The 24,403-nt window shown below is 31.0% G+C and overlaps 1 protein-coding gene across 2 annotated transcripts; it reads left to right on the top strand.

Moving 5' to 3' along the window:
- The first annotated feature begins 838 nt into the window (after positions 1–838).
- On the top strand, positions 839–23,776 carry LOC148619143 (carboxypeptidase D-like). Of its 2 annotated transcripts, XM_088578736.1 has the most exons (10): positions 839–1,236; positions 4,118–4,317; positions 10,605–10,628; positions 16,323–16,481; positions 16,848–17,011; positions 17,680–17,813; positions 18,618–18,757; positions 18,958–19,108; positions 19,736–19,917; positions 21,288–23,776. In XM_088578736.1, the coding sequence occupies exons 1-10, from the start codon at positions 996–998 to the stop codon at positions 21,369–21,371; spliced, it is 1,479 nt and encodes a 492-aa protein (XP_088434862.1). In that variant the 5' UTR covers positions 839–995; the 3' UTR covers positions 21,372–23,776. The 2 variants fall into 2 exon arrangements, with proteins under 2 accessions (XP_088434862.1, XP_088434863.1); XM_088578737.1 differs by lacking the exon at positions 10,605–10,628 and having other exon boundaries at positions 840–1,236.
- The last annotated feature ends 627 nt before the right edge of the window (positions 23,777–24,403 follow it).

The raw sequence follows: 24,403 nt of genomic DNA, 5'->3' as shown, positions 1-24,403 counted from the left end.
TACTCGGCCTTTCCCGGAAAAGTCCGAGTGATATTTCGATCGAAAAAAGTATGACTTCTAACGAAACGAATGCCCAACAGATGCAGATAATGTTAAACGAATATTGAGACAACCGCACAAACACAGTTGAATATTGTGGAAAACTGCACGTAAAAGGATAGAGTTAAACTCAATGACAGCAAGACCAAAATCTAGTAAATGTCAAAATGCAACACAAACAACTATCGACTGGCACAAGGAAAGCAAACACTTGGGGGGTAAAAGAGAGATACTCCAAGGGAAGACCTAACATAAACAACAGGATAGCTATGGGACGAGCCACAGCATACTCCTTTTTTTGAGCCAGACTGCATGATGGTTTAAACGGACTCAACCCCTTTCTCTCATTATAAACTATGGAGAATATATATCATTCCAAGCACAGGGGCGTATACTCCCGTAATCTAATATGCAGCCCAACTCGTATGTAAACGTATATATTTGATAGTGGGAGCAAGCCCATGTGCTCTTAGTCTAGCAATACTGGAGAAACATGTGAATTTTAATCTGGATTATAATTGTCATGATAAGAAAAAAAATGTAAGCTCGTTATGTGTGTGGTCGAAAATGACAAATTCGTTCCTATAAAAAATTCCGGTAAATCTATACGATGGGGATACTTCATTGTAAATAAAAGCTGTTGAGGGCGAATATTAAAAGAAAATAATTATTTCGGCTAGTTAAAAAGCCATATTTTTTAAAATAATATGTTTAAAGCGATTTATTATTCACTGTGATAAAAACTGCCGTTTAACTCATTCCATCTTCGTATGCAAAACTGACAACATAACCACCCCTCTACAATTGACGTCACAATGAACGTCAACTCATTCATAAACATAAGCAGGTGCTAGTAAACACTGACATTGATCACCACTGAGTTCACAAGCCATATTTCAGCTTCTGTAACGCTACAATCTTAAGACAGGGGTGAAACGGACTCTGTATTTCTTGATATGATAAATATTGTACCTTTGTTGGTCTTTATACCAGCAATATGTTACGGGAGTGTACCCTCGCCAGCACCATTCTTCAAGTTTGGAAATCATGACTATAATAGTCTGCAGGATGTTTTAAAGAAAGCTAACGAAAATGCTCCTGAAATAAGCAGATTGTACAACTTAACCATAAAATCTGTTCAAGATCGTGCTCTGACTGTTATAGAATTTTCAACAAGGCCAGGACAACATCGTTCAAGTATGTATATTAACCTGGTACAAGAGAAGTAGTGGGATTTTAAGGTGGTGTGCCACTTGTGAGATAAGTAAGCAAGTAATTATAATTATGATTTTTTTCTAAGCAAATTATGAATGAAGAATATGTTAATAGGATAGCATTACTGGGTCTAAATGATATACAAACATGCCCCTCTGAAATCCCAAAAGGGATTATTAATACTGGGTTAACTCAGAGGTACATTTGTATAAATTTATGTAGTAGATTTGCAACCAACTGAAATCTCATATTAAGATGTGGCAGAGTACGAGGATCTCGTACTTACTTAATCAACATTTAGTAACTACTTGACTTTAAGTGATCATAACTAGAAAAGTATTATGAATATTGAAAGAAAACCTTCAGTTTTCCATTCTATGATATCTTAACTTCATGTTCATACCACATTTTTCTTTCCACTAAAACATACCAAAAAGAAGTATTGAAAACAAGTTACCTATACCCCCCCTCCATTTTTACAGAAATGAAAGTAATTAAAAATTAAATTCATGATTTTCATTTTAACCTATCACTTTGTTCCACAAGATAATTAATTAGAATCTTCAGTTTCCAATTTTTTTTTATGTCTTCTATGTATCTGCTACAATATATTTCAGATCGTTTCATCAAAAGATCGAAAAAGTACATTTTTTAGTCAAATTAATAAGTGGAAAGGTCAGGGAATCTTGTTCACCGCCACTTAATAATTTCATCAATAAACAGGCAAATTAACAAAATATTGTGTATGAAATGTCTCTGGTTAACTTTGGTCCAAATATAAATTATGCTGTCTTTGGAGGCTAATTTTTATTTTGCTTGGTACCCTCATTTGAATAAACATCAGATTAAAAATGCATCAGCGAACATCATGATTATCACATGAAAGAGGAATTACATGTACATTGTATTTGATAATTTATATTAGTTATAAAACTAACAAGTTAGTAATTAGAAAGCAGTACAGAAAATTTGATGTTATGTCTGTAATGGTCCAAACTTTTCCAATTCATGCTCTATCACCCCAAAATAATCTTGTTCACCCTAGTGTTTGTTCAGTCAGCATGTATTATTTTCTTGTCATGAACCTGTTCAACCTATTTATTTGTTATCCTAAGTGGTGCACTGATCATCTTGAACATCAAGTTAATGGTCGTTTGGGGAGCTTCGATTTGATGACTGATTTCAAGATATCAAAATCAATTTGTTCGTATCTTAAAAATATAATTACGAAAATTTTGTCTTTATACTTCTTTTTGAAGTCATCTTTTTTCTTGTCTGACTTGACAATTTATCTTTCTGTTTACTGACAGTTTGTTCTATTTTTTACTGTAACATTGGACAAATTTATTTGTTGTCTGTCGGCCTGTAGCGGACAGGCCTCAAGTTAACACGGTGGCTTTATTGATGATGATTTTACACATTCACATAAGATATAAATGTACAACGATCATCGATCCAGAAATTTTTATTTATTTCCAACATTAATATCCATGTCTTTGTGACAATGTACATTTAGTACTGTAAATGAATTAACATGTACACACGTAGGATCATGAATAACCATGGTAACAAGAATTAGTTTTCATTTTTTTTTAAACTTTATTTGTCATTTTAAAATCTATAAGGAAGTTGAAAGCATGAAAATTAGCTGAATGCTGTATACACTAGCACTTAAATGTATAACTTTAATGTGTATATTGAACTTGATGATCATTTATATAAAAATTGTACAACACTATGGTGAAATAATTTTGTCCTCAAAATTGAATTCTAAGATAATGCCAAGTACATTGTTATTTCAGTTTTGTAAGCATTTATATCAGTAGTGTCAAAATGAAGGCTAAAAAATAACTTCATAATATTTTGAAATGTATTGTCAACTTAATACTGATGTAAACCAACTGATTTTCTTGTTTCAGGCACTAGACATTTTATCAGTTGAATTAGGAACAAAACAAGGACAAGAAAACAGCGTCCATATAATATAATATATTTGTATTTATTTCTAGTGCCTGTGTTTCAGGATATTAATAGTAACTATTTTTTTTTTTTTTTTTGACAAACTTTATGCTTAACATGTACTCCACAGAGGCTGCTCTGACTTCGAAAATTCTTTCGCCAAAACCAGAAAAAAGACTTATATGTGGCAATTTGTTTTTGCAATTTTGTCTTGCTTGTGCAGTTTGGCCAACTAAAAAAAATGTCTGTTTCCTTTTACCCTACCCACCCTTTGTTTTTTTTTTTTTTTTGCTTAAAATAGTGTTTTTTTTGTCATTTTTGGGATTTTGATTCTTCAGGATCAAAATACATGTACCTTGTCTCACCTCACCAAGTAAGACAAAACAATGTACCAAGGGCAAACAAGTTACTAGTAACTAGAGCGAACAGACCTAATACCAATTTTTTGGGAGATTCTATCTCTGAGGCTGTTGTATCAAGCATTTTATTATGAATTTAGAAGATATTTTTTTTAGTCTACATGTATAATCCACACATAATTTGAGAACCAAACAGTCCTTTTTGCAGATAGTTATTAAACTTTGATCTTTGAAATTTTGCTGAAATAACATAACAAGGATATTTATTGACCAGGTTCCAATTTGAGGGCCATTCTGTAATTTATAGCGTTTAGCAGAGTTTTAATTAAAGTTAAAAAAAAAAACCCACTTCTTTTATATATCAGAGTTGGCCTAATGTACATGTATGCAAAATATGCTTGCAATATTTCTAGTTGAAATAAATGAAGGTGATTGAAAATATTATAACAATGTTCTTTCAAAAGAATTCAGAACATCAATGATTATTGAACTATCACAATATGCATAATTTCCATATGTTAAGGTGCAAATGAACTTTTTTGTAGAAATACCAGAATTTAAATATGTTGGAAACATGCATGGGAATGAGGTTGTTGGTAGAGAAGTCTTATTGGCATTGATAGCACTGATGAGTGAGAGGAAAGACGAGAGATTGAATTGGCTGATAGACCATACCAGGATCCATATCCTACCTTCCATGAACCCAGATGGTTATGAAGAGGCCAACAATGAAGCAAGGGACCAGGTATGTTTGACTGTGTAACTGTGAGTTAACCAATTACATGTGATTTCTAAATAGATAACAAAAACATATCTTTTTATACAATCAAAAAAAAATTGTAGTTGTATAATGTTATGCTATCCCCATTGTTGTCTGAGACATTTTGTTTCTAGTCAATAACTTGAGTATACAAGATACCATACAACTAAAGGAAGTCTGGGATTGATTTTCAGGGTTGTGATGAATAAAGGCCCAAGAAGTGGCCAAAAACAAGCATTTTCATGATGTCTGGGCAATGACTTAACTATAATGGAATGGGTCTCTTTGAAATTGTGTCAAAATTTACCATACATGTATCTCCAAATGTAGGCTGGGTAAATTGTGGGGTTGACTTATGATAAGAGCAGTTTAGGAATGGGAAACAAGAAATGCACATTTTCCTGTTCTCTGGATAATTCTTGATTGTAGGTGAATGAATCTCTTAGGTATTGTACCACAAGGTACCATTACCCAAAAGTAAGGCTGGGATTTATTTAAGGGATTATAACTGGAACTATTTGGGAAAAGAAGGCAAAAAGAGTCCACTTTGGTTCTTGTCAAATTCTTATCCTGTGCCCAGGGGCTTGCTCCCACTATCAAACATGCAGTATGACTAGTATGTAACAGATTTAGGGTGCCTCACTTCAACTCAATTTTTTTTTATACAAAATTGAATATATTATTATTTACTGCTCTGCAATCACTTGGCAAATTACGAATCCAATAAATTGACACAAGTATCATATTTAATAGTGGGATCAAGCTCCTGTGTCCTGTGTCAAATATTTAGTCTCAATCGAATTTTAGAATTGTATCAAGCTTGAATGATTTATCATACTTGCATCAACTGTTCATGGTTTTGTATCATGGGTCTTATCAAGCTGCCCTCTGTGAAGCATTTCATTATCTACTGGTATGCTTATATGTAGGTGAAAACTTAGAGCATAAGAGAAATTTAGATTTTATTAACCACACTACTATCTCAGTCTTTTTATCAGACCCCCTTGACATGAAGTTGACAAGTGGTTGGTATTTGTATGTACCAGTACAATCTCTCATGTTCTTCCATCTGTCACACTTAGGGCTTCGGAATGATAACTCAAGATCTTTTGAAATTGTTATAGTTTCAGGGGTTCAAATTAGTGTAGGTCTGTGATCCAGGACCCTTGGTTTCTGACCCAGGACTTTATACTTCATTAGCAGAAGTCCTGGACCTTCAATACACTACATTGAATTTCTAATGAGAACCTTTGGTTTACATAGGTGGACTTTCCCAGGGATCGACATTTAATTTTTTTCTCATGGAATCCTATGGACTATCTAAATTTTGCCTTATTTTTCATACGATATAAGAACAGGATCTTTATTACCATCTGAGGACTACCTGTTTTACCTCTGAAGTAGTCCTGTTGGCCACCAAACAAATGAAGTTAGTGATAAACCATGATTACCATTCTACTTTCAAATGAGTAATGTTTTTTTTGGTTAATACTTTTGAAAGCTGTATATTTTGTTACCATGATTTCTTTCTATAGCAGTACATTGTACATGTAACTTTGGGAGAATACCAAAATATTTATACATTGTATTTTCAAAATTTATTGTTGTAGCAAGTTTCAAAAACCTGTTGCAAATGACATCCGTCATTCATTGATACATTAATCATAAACTGTAGAATATATGTACAGGTATGTTGTATGTTATTTATACTGTATGTTTTATACACCTTAAAAATTTGCAGTTGTATATTGGTATGGCACTGGCATCATCAATGTCTGTGTTGTCATCCGTTGACACTAGGTTTTTCTGTGATAACTTTAGTTGTGGTTGACCAATTGTTATGAAATTTTAATTTGATTTTACTACCACTAGAAGAAGGTTCCTAGGTAATTTTGAATGTGTGGCCCCTACTTTTTTTAGAAAAAAAGGGCCAAAAAGGGTAAAAACAGGTGTTTTATTAAAACCCATATGAAAAGTTTGGTTTTTTTCTGATTTTGATAATTCCACATTTATTGTCTTCCTTATTTAATTCTGGTATATTAATGCATCAGCAGATTTGATGCATTTTTGACTATTTTCGAGTTATAAAGGGTCAAAGGGGCTGAATTTAAAATTTTATATTTATTGAATTCCTTTTTAAAATTTCTGTCTTTATTTTTCAATCAGATTATATATGTCTCTTATAGTTTTTAAGTTATGAGGGGTCAAACGAACCACACACCAAAAAATAGACTTTTTTTTTTTGTTTTTGTTTGTCTGATTTTGAACATTTATTTTTTTAAATTTAAATTTTGTGCAATATAATGTCCAAACCAGTTGTTGTGTCCATAATGAATTGTAAGTCCCTATGCTTAAGGCGGTGTACCTAGGGTAAGGGACATGACTCTTGAAATCAGTGATACATGTATGTTTGCATCGTATTCAATTTCATCAAAGCTTATCAAGCTTTCATTTGAGATAGAATGAAATAAATCAAAGTTACTTTGATGTTTAGATGAGTTTGATGTAAAATGCTTTTCACACACATTCCAATGATTTGTAAGAGTGCTGTTCCTTACCCTAGGTCCACCTGCTGAAGTCTGTCAAAACTAATACAAGGGGATTCCACTTAATAACATACCTGTTTATTGTATATTCCTGTTAATTGCATAGAAACTCATAGAACAAAAACATTTCCCATCAAATCCATGTAAAAAATATTCTCTTATTTGTATAACATAGGACCAAAAATTAGAAAATTCCTCTTAAATGCATAATTATTTTTAAAAATTTACTCAAAAATGTATCTAAATGGGTAAAACAACAATACATAGTTGATGAAATACTTTGATTTTCTAAGGAATTTTGTTTTTAGAAAATTTTCTCTTTCTTTTGAATAGACACTATGCCAGGAATCTAATTAGACATGATAAAATTGTCCCACTTAAACATTTAAAAATTTTAGTATTTTATGTTGAAATGATATTTTCTGTTAATTGCATATTCCTGTTAATTGCATATTTTTTTCTGATAAATAGATTTTTCAAATCTGCCTGCTCTTAGAAGATAATCAACATTGAAAATCCAATAGATTATACTGTTTTTGGGTGTCATTTACAGAGTTATTTCCCTTATTTTTGAAATCTAAAGTGCATTCTATATAATTTTTATCTCCTAAGAACACGGGTTATATGAAAAACTGACTGTTTATTTCTGTTTACTATGCCAGTTCAAACAAAATATCAAAAATAAATATATGTAGGCTTTTTACCCATGAATCACATTTTGCATGATTCTTAGCTGGAATGCTACTTAAATAAATCAAATGGGGAAAAATGATTTGAACTTAATAATGGTATTGATTGGTGCCTACTGCATATGCTATCCTCAATTGATTTGTTTTGAGTTGTTTAAACTGTCAAATGTACTACAAGAGCTCTTGTTACTTAATTTATAACTTCTGTACAGTTTCATGAGATTAACAATATTACTTGGTGTAAATCTGATGAACTTAATGATATACTTATGGAAGATTTCTGTTGCTTAAATAGGCAGAAGCTACATGTGTAGACCTTTTCATTCCAGGTAACTAAATATTGTGTAAGGCAATTTTATTTATGATGTACATGTAAGTCAAGTCAGTAAATGAGAGATGTAATATCATCCCATGCTAAGTATTATTGAAAAAGGTATTGACAGAATGTCAGATCTCAGCTTCACACTTTTGAAATCAATTAAATAGTTCTCATATTCGTTGATTATCATCCATGTAATAAGGAAGCAACTGCTGATGTATGCTTTATAATCACCTTAGCTGGGATTGATTAGATGGTTTTATCATTATTTCTAGTTCTGGTGAAACCATGGAGTCACATGAAGAGACTTACAAATTTCATTCCAATATGAGAATATACTTGTTTACAATGTCATAGTTTCACTGTTTCATAATATCATATGAACATATGATTGTGTGTTTCCATAGGAACAAAAGATGCTTACTCTATTGGTGTAATTAGTCCATACTCCAAATTTTATGTGGAATCCAACTCTGAACTGATCCATTATTTGTTTTAGTTCATTTGTGTTAATGTGTTTTGTTTATTTTCTAGGTCTAGCCTTTTGCCTGGATCATGAGTACTCTATTCTTTGTTCCTATTATGGTCTCTTTGATTTGAATATCATTGTGTAACACTCAGTCTAGTGTTTAATTCACTAGTCCCAAAGCACCAAAGCACATTGAGGTTTGCATTCTTTCAGTTCATCCGTATGTCTGTCACAAACATTTTTTAATATTCTTGCTGATATTGGAACAAATTTTATAAGTATGAGGCTGTTTCCAGATATTGATGTATGAGTGTGAATTGATTGACAGATTTCCATTTTTATTTATATTCTTTTTTAAAAAATAGGGTTTTGGGCTTTCTATGCTCAGTACTCTTTTAACTTTGTTTTAATCACTTCAGTACTTACTATCATTCATCAATGGATGGCCGTCTAGAATTTTTACTCTTAGGCAGCAACCATTTGATTTTCTGAAGGGAGGTTATGGATTTTATTCTGAGACATAACTGGTTTTTTTTTGTGAAAAGTCGAAAACAGTTTTATTCTATGTTAAGTACATGTATACTTGTACGGTTAAAGCAACAAATTATTTTTCCTTTAAAATTTTGAAACGAACTTTTTCTCCAAAAAAAAATTCCAAAGCCCTGCTCTCCAAGAAAGGATAATTTAAGCTATGGATAAGCTCTTTTCCTCAAAATGGACATACATGTAAGTTTATACATTTAATCATGAATAATGTCCATGAAGTTAAGGTAGTACTTTATAGTTAATTGTGAAAATTTCATTTTATTTGTTGAAATAAAGCTATTTTAATTCAAAAAAGAAATTCCAAGTACCTTTTCCTGAATAAAGCTGAAGAGGTTCAAGTAATTTTGAAGTTGCTACATGAATATTGTCATAAAAATCAGTAGTTATGGTGACATATTGATAATCAGTAGTTATGGTGACATATTGATAAAAATCAATAGTTATGGTGACATATTAATAAAAATCAGTAGTTATGGTGACATATTGATAAAAAAAACTATCAGTAATATTTTGTACAATTCTTAGATTCTTTTTCAAAACTATGTGCCAAACACTCAGAAATATAAGTTATTTGAAAACTATCTCAGCATGAGATCATGATTTGAAAAAATGGAAAAAGTGGAAAAAATAATACTCATTTTGATTCAGGTTTCCAAAGTTTGTGTGTAATTTAGTGCCTTAGATAATCACCCAGTTGATGCTGAGGAGAAAACCCTTTACCGTAGCACACTGAAATATTTAAATTATACTTGTTTACCATCACATGTATTACATATCTATCTAAAAATGCTTTTGCTACATTTTACAAAACCTAACCAAAATAAAGTTTTTGAAATAGGTCTAGGCCAGTTTTATGCATGGAACAATGGGTCTGAATGTACTGGTAACTGTTCAGTGCACCCCAATGTACCGCGATGACATGTATTTGATGAAATTGACATTTGATTGCTAGAGCAATTTTAATTACATATAGTTATATATAATTGAATCACTGTTCTTGGTATGGATGTGATTTAGAAAATTGGCCGTGTATAGTTATTGTTCTGCAGAACATTTATCTTGTAGGATGTGAACAATTACCACATACAGCATGGTGCCTTAAGTGAGTCAACTTTTCTTTATTTTTTCTGTTGCTTTCTATGCAAAAATTACATTTTTTTTCCAAAAGAACTGTTATCAGCTGTCCCACCATTAATTTTTATGACTTTTTTATTAAAAGAAAGGAAAATGTCCGGAAATTAATTGTTTACATCTAATATAATTTTTCATTAGAAGTTTTGAAATATATTCATTTTTAAAGTAATAGGGGGAAAAAATGACATCCCAATTTTTCTCTGTATATGAGTATATTTTTGACATCATATTTTCATTCATGTTTAAATTGTTCTTAGTTTTACAAAATCAAATATAAAATTTAAAACAAACATACAAATGAAATTGAGATATTTGTCTTTCTTATTATAAAGCTTTTTTAAAATTAAAGGTAAAATGGATTCACAGTAATTTTGAAAAATTGAAATTTTGTAAAGAAAGTGAAAAAGGAAGTTGATTCATTATGATACTACACTGTATAAAGGGAAAATATATGTCTATTGTTCAAATTATATTTGAATATTTATGTGTAATTGAAATTTTCCCATTGGAAACTAAAAAGACTTCGAAATAATTTTTAATTTTTCTGGTTTAAGTTTTCATTTTTTCAGGATTTTCATAGGAGTACTAAACATGTAGGTATTATCAGCTGTTTGATGCTTATTTTTTTCTGTTTGTTTTTGTTTTTAAGCATTAGAATTATATGTTATTATTTTTACGTATAATTAATTTGAGATTAGGGTTTTCATAATCTTAAAGCTGTTTTTTTTTGTCAATTCATTTTTGTTCTTGCTGCATGTCCCTCTATCAAAGGTATTTTATGGATGCAACACCTTGACGGTGTTTGTTCCATGATTTTTGAATAGCACAGTGCTCACTGGCATAGCACAACTCATTTTGCCTTCCAACAAAATTATAGCACATGCCCATAGTGCATTCTAACTAAAATTAATTACTGATAGCACATTACTAAGAAATTATAGCGCTGCAAAGTACAGTGTATAATGGCATGGGGAGAACACTGCTTGAGACTGGGTGTCAAATTTGGTACAGTGGTATGACACAATAGGTACCAGTATCGTATTGCATATCCCTGAGCGGGTGTACGTCAAAACATGGATGCCATAAAAATATAGTGCATTTTCTTTTTGCCTCTCTACAAACTAATGTTTTGTCAAAAGACATGAACAATGACTTAAAAAATAGAGCAAACATCACACTGTAAGATGAAGAACTTTTTTAAAAGAAAATCTAACATAATATCATAAAAATGTTCCACTGAAAAGGTTGGTTAGGTGAGTGCAAAACGAAAGTGAAAGTAGGGAAAATGGCTATTTATAGTTCAAGACTACTTTTCTGTCCAATCTTCGTGGACTCACCCTATTTTCTTTGCAGGAAATTATTTTTTCACATGTCCTTAGAAATGCTACATAAGTGAAAGTTTTATTGAATCAATTTACATATTTTTTAAAAAATCCTAAAAATATGCACTTCACTATAGAAGTCTATGGGAAAATTAATACGATACTGAGACCTAGTAAGCCAGTTTTTCAAGTAAAGTTGGATATTCAGCAAGTGGTCTTTACCAGCTGAAAAAGTAGTACCCCAATACAGGTAACACTTTTAAGATGAATTAGCCAACTTTTGAACCTGATTTTTTATGGTAGCTCTGGTTTTTTGCATTTATGGTTAATCTTGACCAAATTTGGAAATGCATTTTGTTTTCATGAATTTGTAGGATATCAGTTCAATAAAATTATTATCTTGACTATTTATGATGAGCATATCTATATTCAGGTAACCTAAAGCAAGTAATACTCCTGCATAAAGGATAGTTTTCAAGTTACAACACATTTTAAGTATGTGGTTAGGACTTGAAAATAGTCATTTTCCATACATTGCCTCTTATATATGAAAAAATGAATATTTTTTTTATTTTTTGTTTTTCTTTCAAATAAATAGCTAAAATGAGTTGCCATATAACTGTGTGGTTGATTTAAACACAGAAATGTCACAAAAGTCATCAGCCAATTTTTTAGTGGACTTTTTTTAGTGGTTCAAATGGACAGATTCTAATGCGGCAAGAAAAATAATGGTGTTTTTTCATATAAAAACTGAATTTTTTCAAAAAGTATCTAAAGCAGACAATTGTTATTATAATATTTATACCAGTAAACTATATGTCTTGCATCATAGCTATCTGTTTTAAAGAAAAAGTCCTTTTCCTGTGACATTGAGGTCCATTTGTATCTGCCTGGGGTACCAAAATGGCTTAAAATCTGTATTTTCTGCATATGAAAAGCTATATTTTTTTAAAACTATGATATTGGTATAATTTTTTCTGGATTTATTATAATTGAAATGACCATATCTATAGTTTAAAACAGTTGGTTGTACCGGTCATTATACTTTACTTTAAACAAGAGGCTCCCTTGAGTTAAAGACAAAAAAGGAGGTTCGGATATTAATATTTCCATATATGGAACTCACAAGTGGGGATTAAATAATGATTTGGAACTCATAGTACAGCTTATGTATCTACCATGTCAGAATAAACCACAAAGTTGCTTAGTTTGATTAATGCAGCAGCTTTTTATCAAAAGTAATATTTTCTGGCTAACATTGAGATATTAGTCTTATGCCTGGAATAGGGTACCTATATAAGAATTTTAATAGAAAACTCATGTTTGTAGCAGGGCAATGATATTCTGAATTTTCAGTATGGAAATGAATACTCTAGCAGAAAAACAACAACTTTTAGGATTATATTGAAATGTTTATTAGTAATAGGTACCAGTATCGTATTGCATATCCCTGAGCGGGTGTACGTCAAAACATGGATGCCATAAAAATATAGTGCATTTTCTTTTTGCCTCTCTACAAACTAATGTTTTGTCAAAAGACATGAACAATGACTTAAAAAATAGAGCAAACATCACACTGTAAGATGAAGAACTTTTTTAAAAGAAAATCTAACATAATATCATAAAAATGTTCCACTGAAAAGGTTGGTTAGGTGAGTGCAAAACGAAAGTGAAAGTAGGGAAAATGGCTATTTATAGTTCAAGACTACTTTTCTGTCCAATCTTCGTGGACTCAACCTATTTTCTTTGCAGGAAATTATTTTTTCACATGTCCTTAGAAATGCTACATAAGTGAAAGTTTTATTGAATCAATTTACATATTTTTTAAAAAATCCTAAAAATATGCACTTCACTATAGAAGTCTATGGGAAAATTAATACGATACTGAGACCAATACAGACTTGGTCATATTCACACTGCCAAGTTGTAGAGAGTTATGGGACTTTAATGTTTCAATCACTGGCAGAGTTATAAAGTTGAATGTAGTATTCTTGTTGGTTTGGTATGAACTTGCATTTGTATCAGGACCATCCCAGTTAGAGATCTAGGTTCTTTTGGTACACAGGCTTTAATCTATGTTTGGTTTATCCAACTTTTGTATTTAAAACTTAATTACATTTAAGATCACAATATAATTCTTGATGTAGAAACACAAAAGTTTCAAAATGGTCATTAATTTAATTTATTCTCAGAAGTATCCAGACTATAAAAAGTAATTGCCCCTGAGATCTTTCTGAACCACCCACACATGTTAACAATTACTGTTACCATTACAATATCTCAGATATAATTGTATTTTATTGATACTTTGTCCAAAACAATCTGTGCTCAGAACTTTTAATTAAGTTTTATAGGAAATTTGATATTATGTGTTCATACCTTCATCTATATATAGCAGGTAATTTTTATATAAGGAAAAATATTACTTTCCGTTTTTTATGATGGATAATTGATTTGAAGTAGTGTAGACACATAAAAATGTAATTATTCAAGTAACAGGGGTATATTTGGAAGACATATGGTGAAACTAAATGACTACTAAGATAAGATTCAGTACCTGATACTCCCAGAATTTTAAAATGGCAAGTAATAAATTGTTAACACATATAACTTGAGTGGTACTGGGTTTTTTTGTAAAAGCTAATGGACTGAATGGAGAATTTGAATGAGTGCTCATTAAAAACAAGCTACTTATTCTAACAATGTGATGGCTTCTGTGTCCACAATTATACACAGGAGCTCTGATATGAATATGGAGTCTTCTCTTTTATCAGAGGTCTACACATGAATCACAATGAACAGAAATGGTGTAAGGAAGAGCCTCTACAAATGCTCCCCCTGAGTTTAGATTGATAAAGCGAAATTGCTGCCAGAGGTTATTTAAGGTTCTAGCCAGGGTTTCAAAAAATAAAAATTGACAATTTCCTCAAATTCTGAGTTTTTAACCAGTAAATATGTTTCTTGCAATTACTCAGCTCAATAAGATTCTATTATTTCTGCAAATAGAATTGAGATCTAGTCTTCATATCAACTGAAGATGTGAGGGACTTCTTTGGCCTTGAATAATATTCAGTAATGAATTTGCATTTAGATTTAGTTCCTGCAGTTATGTGTCAAGAAGCATAAAATTTGTGAAGCATGCTCCATTTAACAAACTTATCAGTCAATTTCTCCATCTTTTCATTAATAATCAACCATTGATAAACAGGAAGTGAAGAGCTGTGATTTTAACCAAGTAAAATTGGTGAGAAAATTCAAACTGACATAAGTGTCAAGAGTTTGGAAATCTTATGTTCATCAAGGAAATTATTTTCTTAAGCTGAAATTGATTTTATTTGAGTATAATAAATAATCTGTTACTATAGTTTTGTAATGTTAATGCAAATTAACTTTTGGACAGTTTTAAAAATTTAGAAAAAGGTGAAATGGAACAAAAATTGTATTTGTGTGTACTTGGATCAGAAGTATGGATTGACATTCAGTTTATACATGTTAGGGAAAAACAGTTCTTGGTACTAAAGCTGCATTAGCTGTCATTTTTGTAAATATTTGTTTCTGATGAAATATACCTTAACTTTGAATTATTACTACTAAATTGTACTTTTCCTGTATAATTTAATTTGATACCAGAAATAAAATGCATTAAATACATGGAATAGGTGTCTATGTATTTATTGTCTTGAAAGACAAATATCGCCTTAGCTAAATTCGTATGCATATAACTTCTGATGACCTTAATCTGCGCATGTGCTGTAGGGGTCACTCTTTTAATAACAAATCTGATTGCAAACAAAAGTGGTTTTTTAGCGGCAAGGAAGACAGACAAACTCAAGCTGTAAAAGTAAAAAGTTCAAATATAACGCAAGGATCTTTTTGAAACTTGCGTATTGTGATATAATATGGCTCAAATATGGTCATTATTTATTTGAAAACTAATCCAAAAATAGATGAAATGAAACGAAAACAAGACACATGCATACATGTATCCGTTATTGTAATTTTTTTTTTTACCAAGGTTAAAGTATTTTTAACCCAGGTAAATGTTCTGTCGGGAATCTTCAGAAGTAATGGCAAGAAATAATTAGATCAGAGCTATCAATCTCCTCTGTTTAAAAAATGTTGTTTTCACAATATTCTGTAGGTATTATTTCATTGAATCAGCAAATTTCAGTAGAATCAAAACTGAACAAATTTGGCAGCTAATGCAGCTTTAAATATGAAAAATGTAAATTTATGATCATAGTTTTAATTACAATGTACATCATGTAATCTTCAAAATTTTGTTTATGCTACAAATTTCACAAGAATCAAAAACCACCATTGCTGACAGAACTTTGATTTTTTTTGTAAACAGGGTCAAGATTGGTCAGTTTTTCAAAGATTAAGTCCCCTGATACCACAGTTGACAATGTTTTGAATCTTGATCTTAGGGTTGTTGACCTCAATGCTCCTTACAAACATTTCACTTTTCTTGTGGATTGGATGAATGGCTCAACAGGTGGCTGCGGTTGCTCTAAGTTGCCATTTAAATTGTTGGAGGAAAGACCTAGAAATGATATACATTTTGTTTCCCATAATAATTATATGGTCACAGGTCACTAGATTTCCAGTTCTCTAGTTCAGCATTTATATTTTCTCCAACTTAAGTAAATATCAAATAATAAATTACTAGCTTTCATACCTCATTCAAGGAGAGTTTGTAGGTATCTAGATCCAGCAATAATTAATATAATTCTACCATTTGTCTGTCTACATGTATCCTTAATGAATAAGCTCAACTTATGGAAGTGGCTTCTGAAAGAGTATGGTGATGCATAGAAATGGCACATGTCTCCAGTACATGTACCTGTATTAACTAGGGAAAGGCAATAGGTTCACAGTGTATTTTAATTATTACAGTTTTGACATAATTTTAGCTGTCTATAAATTTTTTTATTCATGAATACTATGTGGTTTTTTTTGCAGAATGGGCAGAAAAATTGGTTAAAAGGAAGATCAAATGCCAACAATGTTGATTTGAATCGTAACTTTCCTAAACTGAATCAGAAAATGTATTACAATGAGCAGAATGGTGGCAAGAACAATCATCTAGAGCCATTTACAGAAGCCATGGAAACTCCAGGAGTAAGTTTTAATTAGTCAGTACCTGTCCTAAAACACACCCTATGCATCTGTGTTAAAAGTTCAGACAATCACTTCTTAACACTGTCTACGTCACTTCCTACAGAACCATTTTTAGTAATTCATGTTTCAGACAACTACTAGTATATATAGGAGCTTACTGATGTTATTGGTCCCTATTACCCAAGTTGTATATATTGTATAAGTAACCAATAGTACATTGTAAAGCTAGACAATCAATAAGAAAAAATCTGCCTATGCTATTTCAGAGATAAACATGTATTAAATTAAGTTGCTTTGCCCTGTTTTTTAACCTTAAGTATTTCTTGCCACATAACATTAGTCTTGACATGTATGTTTTTATTGTAGCTGCAACCTGAGACTAAAGCTATAATGATTTGGTTAAATGATATACCATTTGTTCTGTCATCCAATCTCCATGGTGGTGATCTAGTGGCTAACTACCCATATGATGCAACTAGGGACAACTCACAACATGGCTACACAGCTAGCCCTGATGATGCAACTTTCAGGTAGAAAAATATTGTTTGGGGTTATAAGTGTATAGTCCTTTTTGAGAGGGTTTTTTTTCTTGTGATCGGAACTGCTTTGGAGTAAGGTGCCAAAAACAAGCATGATGACTGGACAGTAACTTAATCAAATGCCTCTCTTTTAAATTGTACCATGATCCATACCATCATAGAAAGGTTGGTTTTACTTAAGAAGTTGTGTCTTGAACTGTAGAATAATTGGGGGCCAAAAGAGTCCATTTACATTCTGTATAATTTTTCATCCAGTGTCAAACACAGTAATTGCAATCATAATTCTGAGCTTAAATGGTGTGTCCATATTTACCGCAACTATTCTGGGTGTGACCTCTGCATTCTTACTAAGCTACACCTATTCTAGTTGACAAAAGTATAGCTTAATTGTTAAATGCAGTGAAATTAATTATTTGTTCTTTGGTTAAAAAATATTTTCTGACTTAAATTTTGTTTTTATTGAGTTTAGAATTTTCCTAGATTTTTTGAGTTTTTCTATCATGAAGTGGTTCATTTTACATGTGATTTTTATTGCATTCCATGATTGGAAGGAATGTCTGGATATTAATGTCATAGAAACATACATGTTTTATATGGTGTTATAATGTAAGCAAATGTCTGATCTTTTACACTACACAATAATTCTTTGTACTTTTTAGGTATTTGGCTGAGAGTTACTCTGAGAAGCACACTCTGATGGCTGATAAGAACAGAGAACCATGTGACATGTCTGGAGATGATTTATTTGAAGATGGCATTACTAATGGTGCAGACTGGTATGCTGTTCCTGGAGGTAAGATTATTTGAATATCAAAGGTGGTGGCTTGAAAATTTCAAATCTATATAGTCTGTTTTGCATCGCAAATCATTGACATTATTCGTACACTTCTAAATGTATTCACTTTTATCTCTGTTATCTTAAAAATATTATAAGAGATATATAGTCATTCTTTGTATGCCGCCATCTTTAGCAACCATTCATATTGCTAAATTCTGTATGCAGCTTCATCTTAAAAAATGACATTTTTAGCTAATATTTTTATAACTATAACAGATTGAAAGAAATTTTAAGTTTATGTAATGAACGTAGGAGTCTCCTTTGGTTAGTTGTAGGATAAAATCTGAATATAGTTATTGTCTTTTAAAGTTGAAAAGTGTTTTAGTTATTAATGAAAACTATCAAAGATTTAAAGAATCTTTAATTCGATAAAGTGAATGTTAATCACAAAGGCCTAATAAAGTCTCTGATAGTTGGGTCTCAGTAAATGAAAAATGAGTTCTGCTAGATAAAATAATAGGACTACAATGATTTGCCGTGTTTGCTACACAGGCCTTTAGGGGTGTAGGTTAGTAATGTTCGTAAAAACATACTGGTATGTAATTACTTTGTACAGATTTTTACTAAATTACCATCATAAATATTTTTTTCTTTTGAAGCAAACAGCCCCTTTCAGAAAAGTTATACTTTGTGTACTACATGGGAGAAAATTGTCATTGTTCAATTTTGATTATAGGACTTTTTGGCTTTTTTCTTTGCTCTACTGATTTGAAACTTTGTTCCCATACAATTTTACTAATAGTATTTGTGTATATACAGGTATGCAGGACTATAACTTACTGGAAACAAATTGTTTTGAGATCACCCTTGAGTTAGGATGTGACAAGTTTCCCAAAGCTGAAGAAGAAGGAGACTACTGGATACAGAACAAAGAAGCTCTCATTAACTACATGATGCAGGTATGATAACCTATGATAAAATTTATGTAGTTGTACTGTATGGCTTTTATCTGGTTGGTGTGTTTATGTTTCTTTCCATCCATCAGTAGTCACTTGGTTTCAGTGTTTATGAGGATAGCATAACAGTCATTATACCCCATCTAACAAAGTTGGAAGGGCTACAGTTAATTTGATCTGTTATGTCTTGATTATTATTCTAGGTACATGATGGAGTAAAGGGAGTAGTGACTGATGCCTTCAGCAAATCTCCAATCAGAAATGCTGTAATAAAGGTTTACAATTTGACCAAGGCAGTCCCTGAGGGAGAAGATCCAGATCAGGTCCAGTACATACGTCATGATATTACCTCAAGTATGTATTAAGAAAGTTTGAGTCGTGTCTGTTAACAAGTAATACATGATTTATCCCATACCATGAAGTAGGGATTATATGGTAAAAGAATTCACCTTGAAGGTCATAAAAATAGTTTATGATACTGTGAATTTGAAAAAAATGCTGTGCATTGCTAATTAACAGTAGAAAACTCCATGGATAACAAGTATGTAACACTGTCATCTGCAGTACAGCTGCTTATAATCATTTTTTTATGGCAATGACAGATGGCATGATGGTTAGCATGCTGGACTTCAGAAGCGAACCATGTGGTACCTCATAATTATGATACATTGTACTGAAATATTTTTTAGTTTGAATGAATTAAAGAAAGTTAAGATTTCATAAATTGGATTTATTGTATGTTAATCAAATAGTTTATCAATTGTCTGATGTTAAGCTTATTAATATATTTGGTATGAGATCTTAGTGTGCTTAGAGATGATAAGCAGATTGTCTGTTTTACACATACTTAAAGATACATCTAAGATTTGAATACTGTAATTTAAATGTAACAGTGTGTATGAAAGCCTTGAAGGTTAATTATCAAAAACATTTTAAAATGATACATGTATTAGATTCTATTTTACTGATATTACTTTGTAGATAAGGATGGTGATTACTATAGAATTCTGATTGATGGTCGCTACAAACTTAGAGTGGAAAGGACAGGGTATTACCCACAAGAGGTTGAGGTTGAAGTTCACAATCAACCAATGACTGAAGCTCTTGTTCAGGACTTTGCACTGGATCCAATCAGAAAAGAAGAACCAGCTGTCAATGAGAGGGTATTTATATATATCTATGTATCTAAATTTCTGATATTTTGGGAAATCATTTGCACAATACACAATACATGAATTTAGTAAACATACCATTATATACAAACTCTACCAGATAAGATTCAATCATAACTCTTTTTTTTTTTTTAATGTTCACTGTTTACAGTTGATCAGTCATAACTGTACAAGTCTGACCATATCATGTTTAATTGTATCATGCTGTTGTTGTCGGCATCCACTACTTCTGGTTTATTTACAATATCTTGAGTCATTTTTAAATTTTAACACATTGTTTTTTGTGACATGTTTGTTGGAGTACCCAAAAAATTTTGTAGATTTTGACCCCAAATCCTATGAAAATAAGGGACTAAAAGGGGGAAAATAGGTGTTATAATTGAAAGAAAGTGTTTGTTGTTAAGCTGATTTTGCTGTGTTCCCTTTGAAATCTTGTATCTATAATGGCTTTGAAGTTCAAAAATGTATAGGAGGTGAAAGGTCAAGCCATGCCAAGAAAACTTTTTTGTCTGACTTTGAAATTTATTTTATTAGATGCCATACAAAAACCCCTGCCTGCCATTTTCAATCAATTTTTGGAAATCTCTTTGATTTATTAAGAATTAATGGGCCAAAGTGGGCCACACCCCAAAAATCTTTTTCAATTTTTGGCTGATTTTGAAATTTATTTTATTAGATTCCTATGTAAATCACTGCCTGCTTTCCAATCAGATTTCAGATATTTCTTTTGTTTTTTTTATTTATAGGGATCAAGGCAAATGTGTTAGGTGAACACCCCTATAGCAGAACTGCTTTAACTTCAATTCAATTTCAAATTTTCTGCAGTATTGAGCCCAGACCAGTTGTTGTTTCCTTAATTAATTGCAAGTCCCTGTCTTTAAGTGTGTAGGAAACAAATATTGTGTTCACAATAGCCCTGAGTGAACAGACTTCATCATGTTGGAGTTGTAGCATGCTACACTCGACAAAGCTCTTTATTATTTACTTTATCAAGTCTAAATGATATTTGTAAGTTCTCTGGTAGCCCTCTTATGTAACATTTATTACAGCAAGTAAAATAGTTAACTTTCGGTTTATAGAGTTAGGCTTCACCTAATTAAATGACCTGATGAAATGTGCAAGTAGTTGGACAATTGACAAGGAGATTTATAATTTCTTTTTATTCCATAGGTACTGTAATCTATGTTTGATAGAAATTTAAATCTCCTTGTCAATTAACTGTCTGGTTAACTTTTGGCAGTTCTTCAGGTAATGTTAATTCTGTCAAGGGAAAACAAACTCTGTCCTCTAAAGTTAATTATTTTACTCACTATAAATTGTTTATTTTATAGTTAATGAATATTATCATATTTTTTTTGTAGACATACTATGATGACTTGAGTATGGAGGACGTAGTAAGACTAAGGGAACTTGTCAACAGGTACTTTGGTAGAGGTTTCAGATAAACTTACCTCAACAGGGATACAATTGCTTTGTAATGGGCAATGGATGTTATACAATGTAATTTGTCTCAAATGTGGTTAAACTCACTATGATAGTATGATAGCATTGAATTTTCTTCAAAATACATAGAGTTTGTGGACCAAAATATAGATTGCTGCATATATTAATTTGATATAAAAAAATTATTATAAGTTTTGATGCAATTGTACAACAATGGGCCATATTTTTTGTTGTAAAACAATGTCTCATATTTTTTTTCTATAAACAATTTCATAAATGTTATTCCTCCTAATTTACTAGTACGGGTTAATTTGTGTTTTAAAGTACGTCTCAAAGTTCTGATCATTAAATATGATATAAAGAAATGGCCTTCTACAGGAAACATCTCAGGGTAGATATTAATTTTAATGAAATTTCTTATATTTTCCAACTAAATTTTTTTTTTTCTCCTTAGAAATACATTTACTTTAATGCTGTGGTTAATTAAATAACCATTTGTTATCCATTTTAGTGCAATATTGTATTAATCTTGAAATCTTGAAATCCAGCAACATTTTGTTTTGTTTTCATTGTTTTAGCATAGTTATGTGCAATAATAAATAAAATGTTTAAACTGTAGATTTAACAATAAATGTTATGTGGTTCATCAGGCAAAAGTCTTCAATGGAAGAGACCACAGTTTCTATAGCACCTTATGGTTGATTACAAAGTATAATGTCATGTAAATGAATTTTAATTTATTCTGAGTACATAAATGTACCAGAGTGTATTTGATGGAAAACATCTTTTCAAAAAGATTTTTTACACACCCACCTTGATGAAAATGCTTTAGAAAAAAATGAACCAAAGCATGGTTTTTTTTTTTATTGATAATTGAGGATTTTGCTTACAACCTGTTATTATATGCACCTCCTAATTCTTTGGTAATATTTATTTGAGTAGAAGATCAAAATACATGGACTATGAATTTACAGTATTTCTCCATTTAACAATTATGTACTACGACGTTATTTATTTACATATTTAATCATTCTATATGTTATTTGAGAAGGTTGTTATGTTTTTATAGTTTTTTTCCCTTACATATATGTTACTTTTTAATGATGTTATAGCATATTTAAAGTTACAGATCTGATACCTTCCATGGTAAATCTGCAGATTTGTTATTTTCCATGGTCAATCTACAAGTGTTTATGTACAATTAGAATATCTGTCAAAAATTCTGATACACCAAGTGTTTTTAATTGAAGTCAAATATAGATTTTGCAAATGTTATTTGGCCAGTTCAAATGATTTGTTTTATTTTCATTAATGCAATTAAAAAGGAAAGACTTGTTACTTAAGAGGTTTCTTGATAGTTACAGAAATAAGATGGTTTGCCAATAAAAACAAGATTTATTTTGAAAATTTTGTCATAACTAATTATGTTTCATACTGCAAGAGATAATATTTTAATAGATATTCTGGCATTTTGTCAGTGTTATCAGTAGTTAGTTTAATTTGTGTCACTACTTGTATTTCTCTAAGAACAAATTTCTTAATTCACTTTCCAGTTGTTCTTCCAAACTTCTAAAAAGCGGTATAAGCACTTAAGGAGGTAGACCTAGGGTAAGGGACACAACTCTTACAATCATTGGAACATTTGTATTCACCTTTTTACACCAATCTTATGTAAGCATCAAAGTAACATGGACTGATTCCATGCTGATTCAAAGGAAAGCTTGAAATGGCTTTATTGAAATTGAATACGATATAAACATATCACTGATTTCTAGAGTAAAGTCCCTTACCCTAGGTCTACCTCCTTAAATTGCTGTTCATATTGGAAGTTGCTACTGATTTTTGAGAATTTTCTGTAACACATTTCATTGGGCAAGGTCTTTTATACTTTTTATTCTTGAAAACTACAATAGGCAAATAAAAGGAAATGTTTGTACAGTTCTTTTAAGAATTTTTAATCATCATGATTCCAGTTCGATTTTGTAGCAAGATATTTCTACGCACTCACCTTGATGAAAATGTTTTAGAAAAATGAACCAAAGGATGTTTTTTTTTTCATAGATAAGTGAATGGATATGTGAATATGAGAAAAACTTGTATACAACTTTGTAAACATAAATGTGTTTTTGAAATGTCACTCATTATTACTGTTAATTTGAATTGCAATGTAATACAGGGTGAATTTTAATGTGTAATGCATTCACTTATTACTTAGGGTAAATACAGTGTCTCAAAGCAATTGTAGGTTTTTTTCAAAATTATTTTGAAAGTGAAATGGTTTGGAATTGAATAATCATGTTTACTATTGGGTTATGAAGGTTTAACAGTATTTCTTGTCTTCTATTCTACAGTCATCCCACCTGTTGTTGTTTCTGTTATGTCAATAAAAATATTTCTTGCAAGATGAGTTATTGTTTTGTTTTGTTTTTATCAGCCCATATGACCAATGATTTTAAAAATCAAATGGATTCTAATAATGTGAATGATGTATCTAATCCAAAATATATTTAACTGTTGTGGAAGGACAATATCCTATACCTTTATACATATCAACTTGAATGGAGTAATTTTATTTTTACTTGTCTCACAGAGCTATATTTCACTTCAAATATGACCTTTGATCTTCAAACCAATAATTAGAGGTCCACCTTGTCAATAAAGCTAACATTTGTCCACATTATACATTGGATGGACAATATACAGATACCCTCCACAACTTAATTACATAAAGGACAAAAGTAGAAGCAATTACATATTAGCAATGGACTTATTTACCAATACATATAAACATAGATAGAATAATCAATTCTTAAAGAAAAGGTCTGAATCCACAACTTCTTATTCTTCTATGTAAGTGGAACAGGTTTGATGTTCATGTTTTTTTTAATCATGATGTAAATTGAAACAACAACATGGAAAGTAGATGTAAACGGTTATAGTAGACTAATCACCATGAAAAATAAGATAGAAAAAATCATGTCCTTAGGCTGTTTTACCAGATGTTGCAATATTAAGGTATGCAGAAAGAAGCAAT

Source organism: Perna viridis, chromosome 4 (genome assembly GCF_037379345.1).
Source record: "Perna viridis isolate PV_CMFRI_1.1 ecotype Kerala chromosome 4, ASM3737934v1, whole genome shotgun sequence".
NCBI classification, from domain to species: Eukaryota; Metazoa; Mollusca; class Bivalvia; order Mytilida; family Mytilidae; genus Perna; species Perna viridis.
The sequence above is the reverse complement of the archived record's forward strand: the minus strand, read 5'-3'. Positions and strand labels throughout refer to the sequence as shown.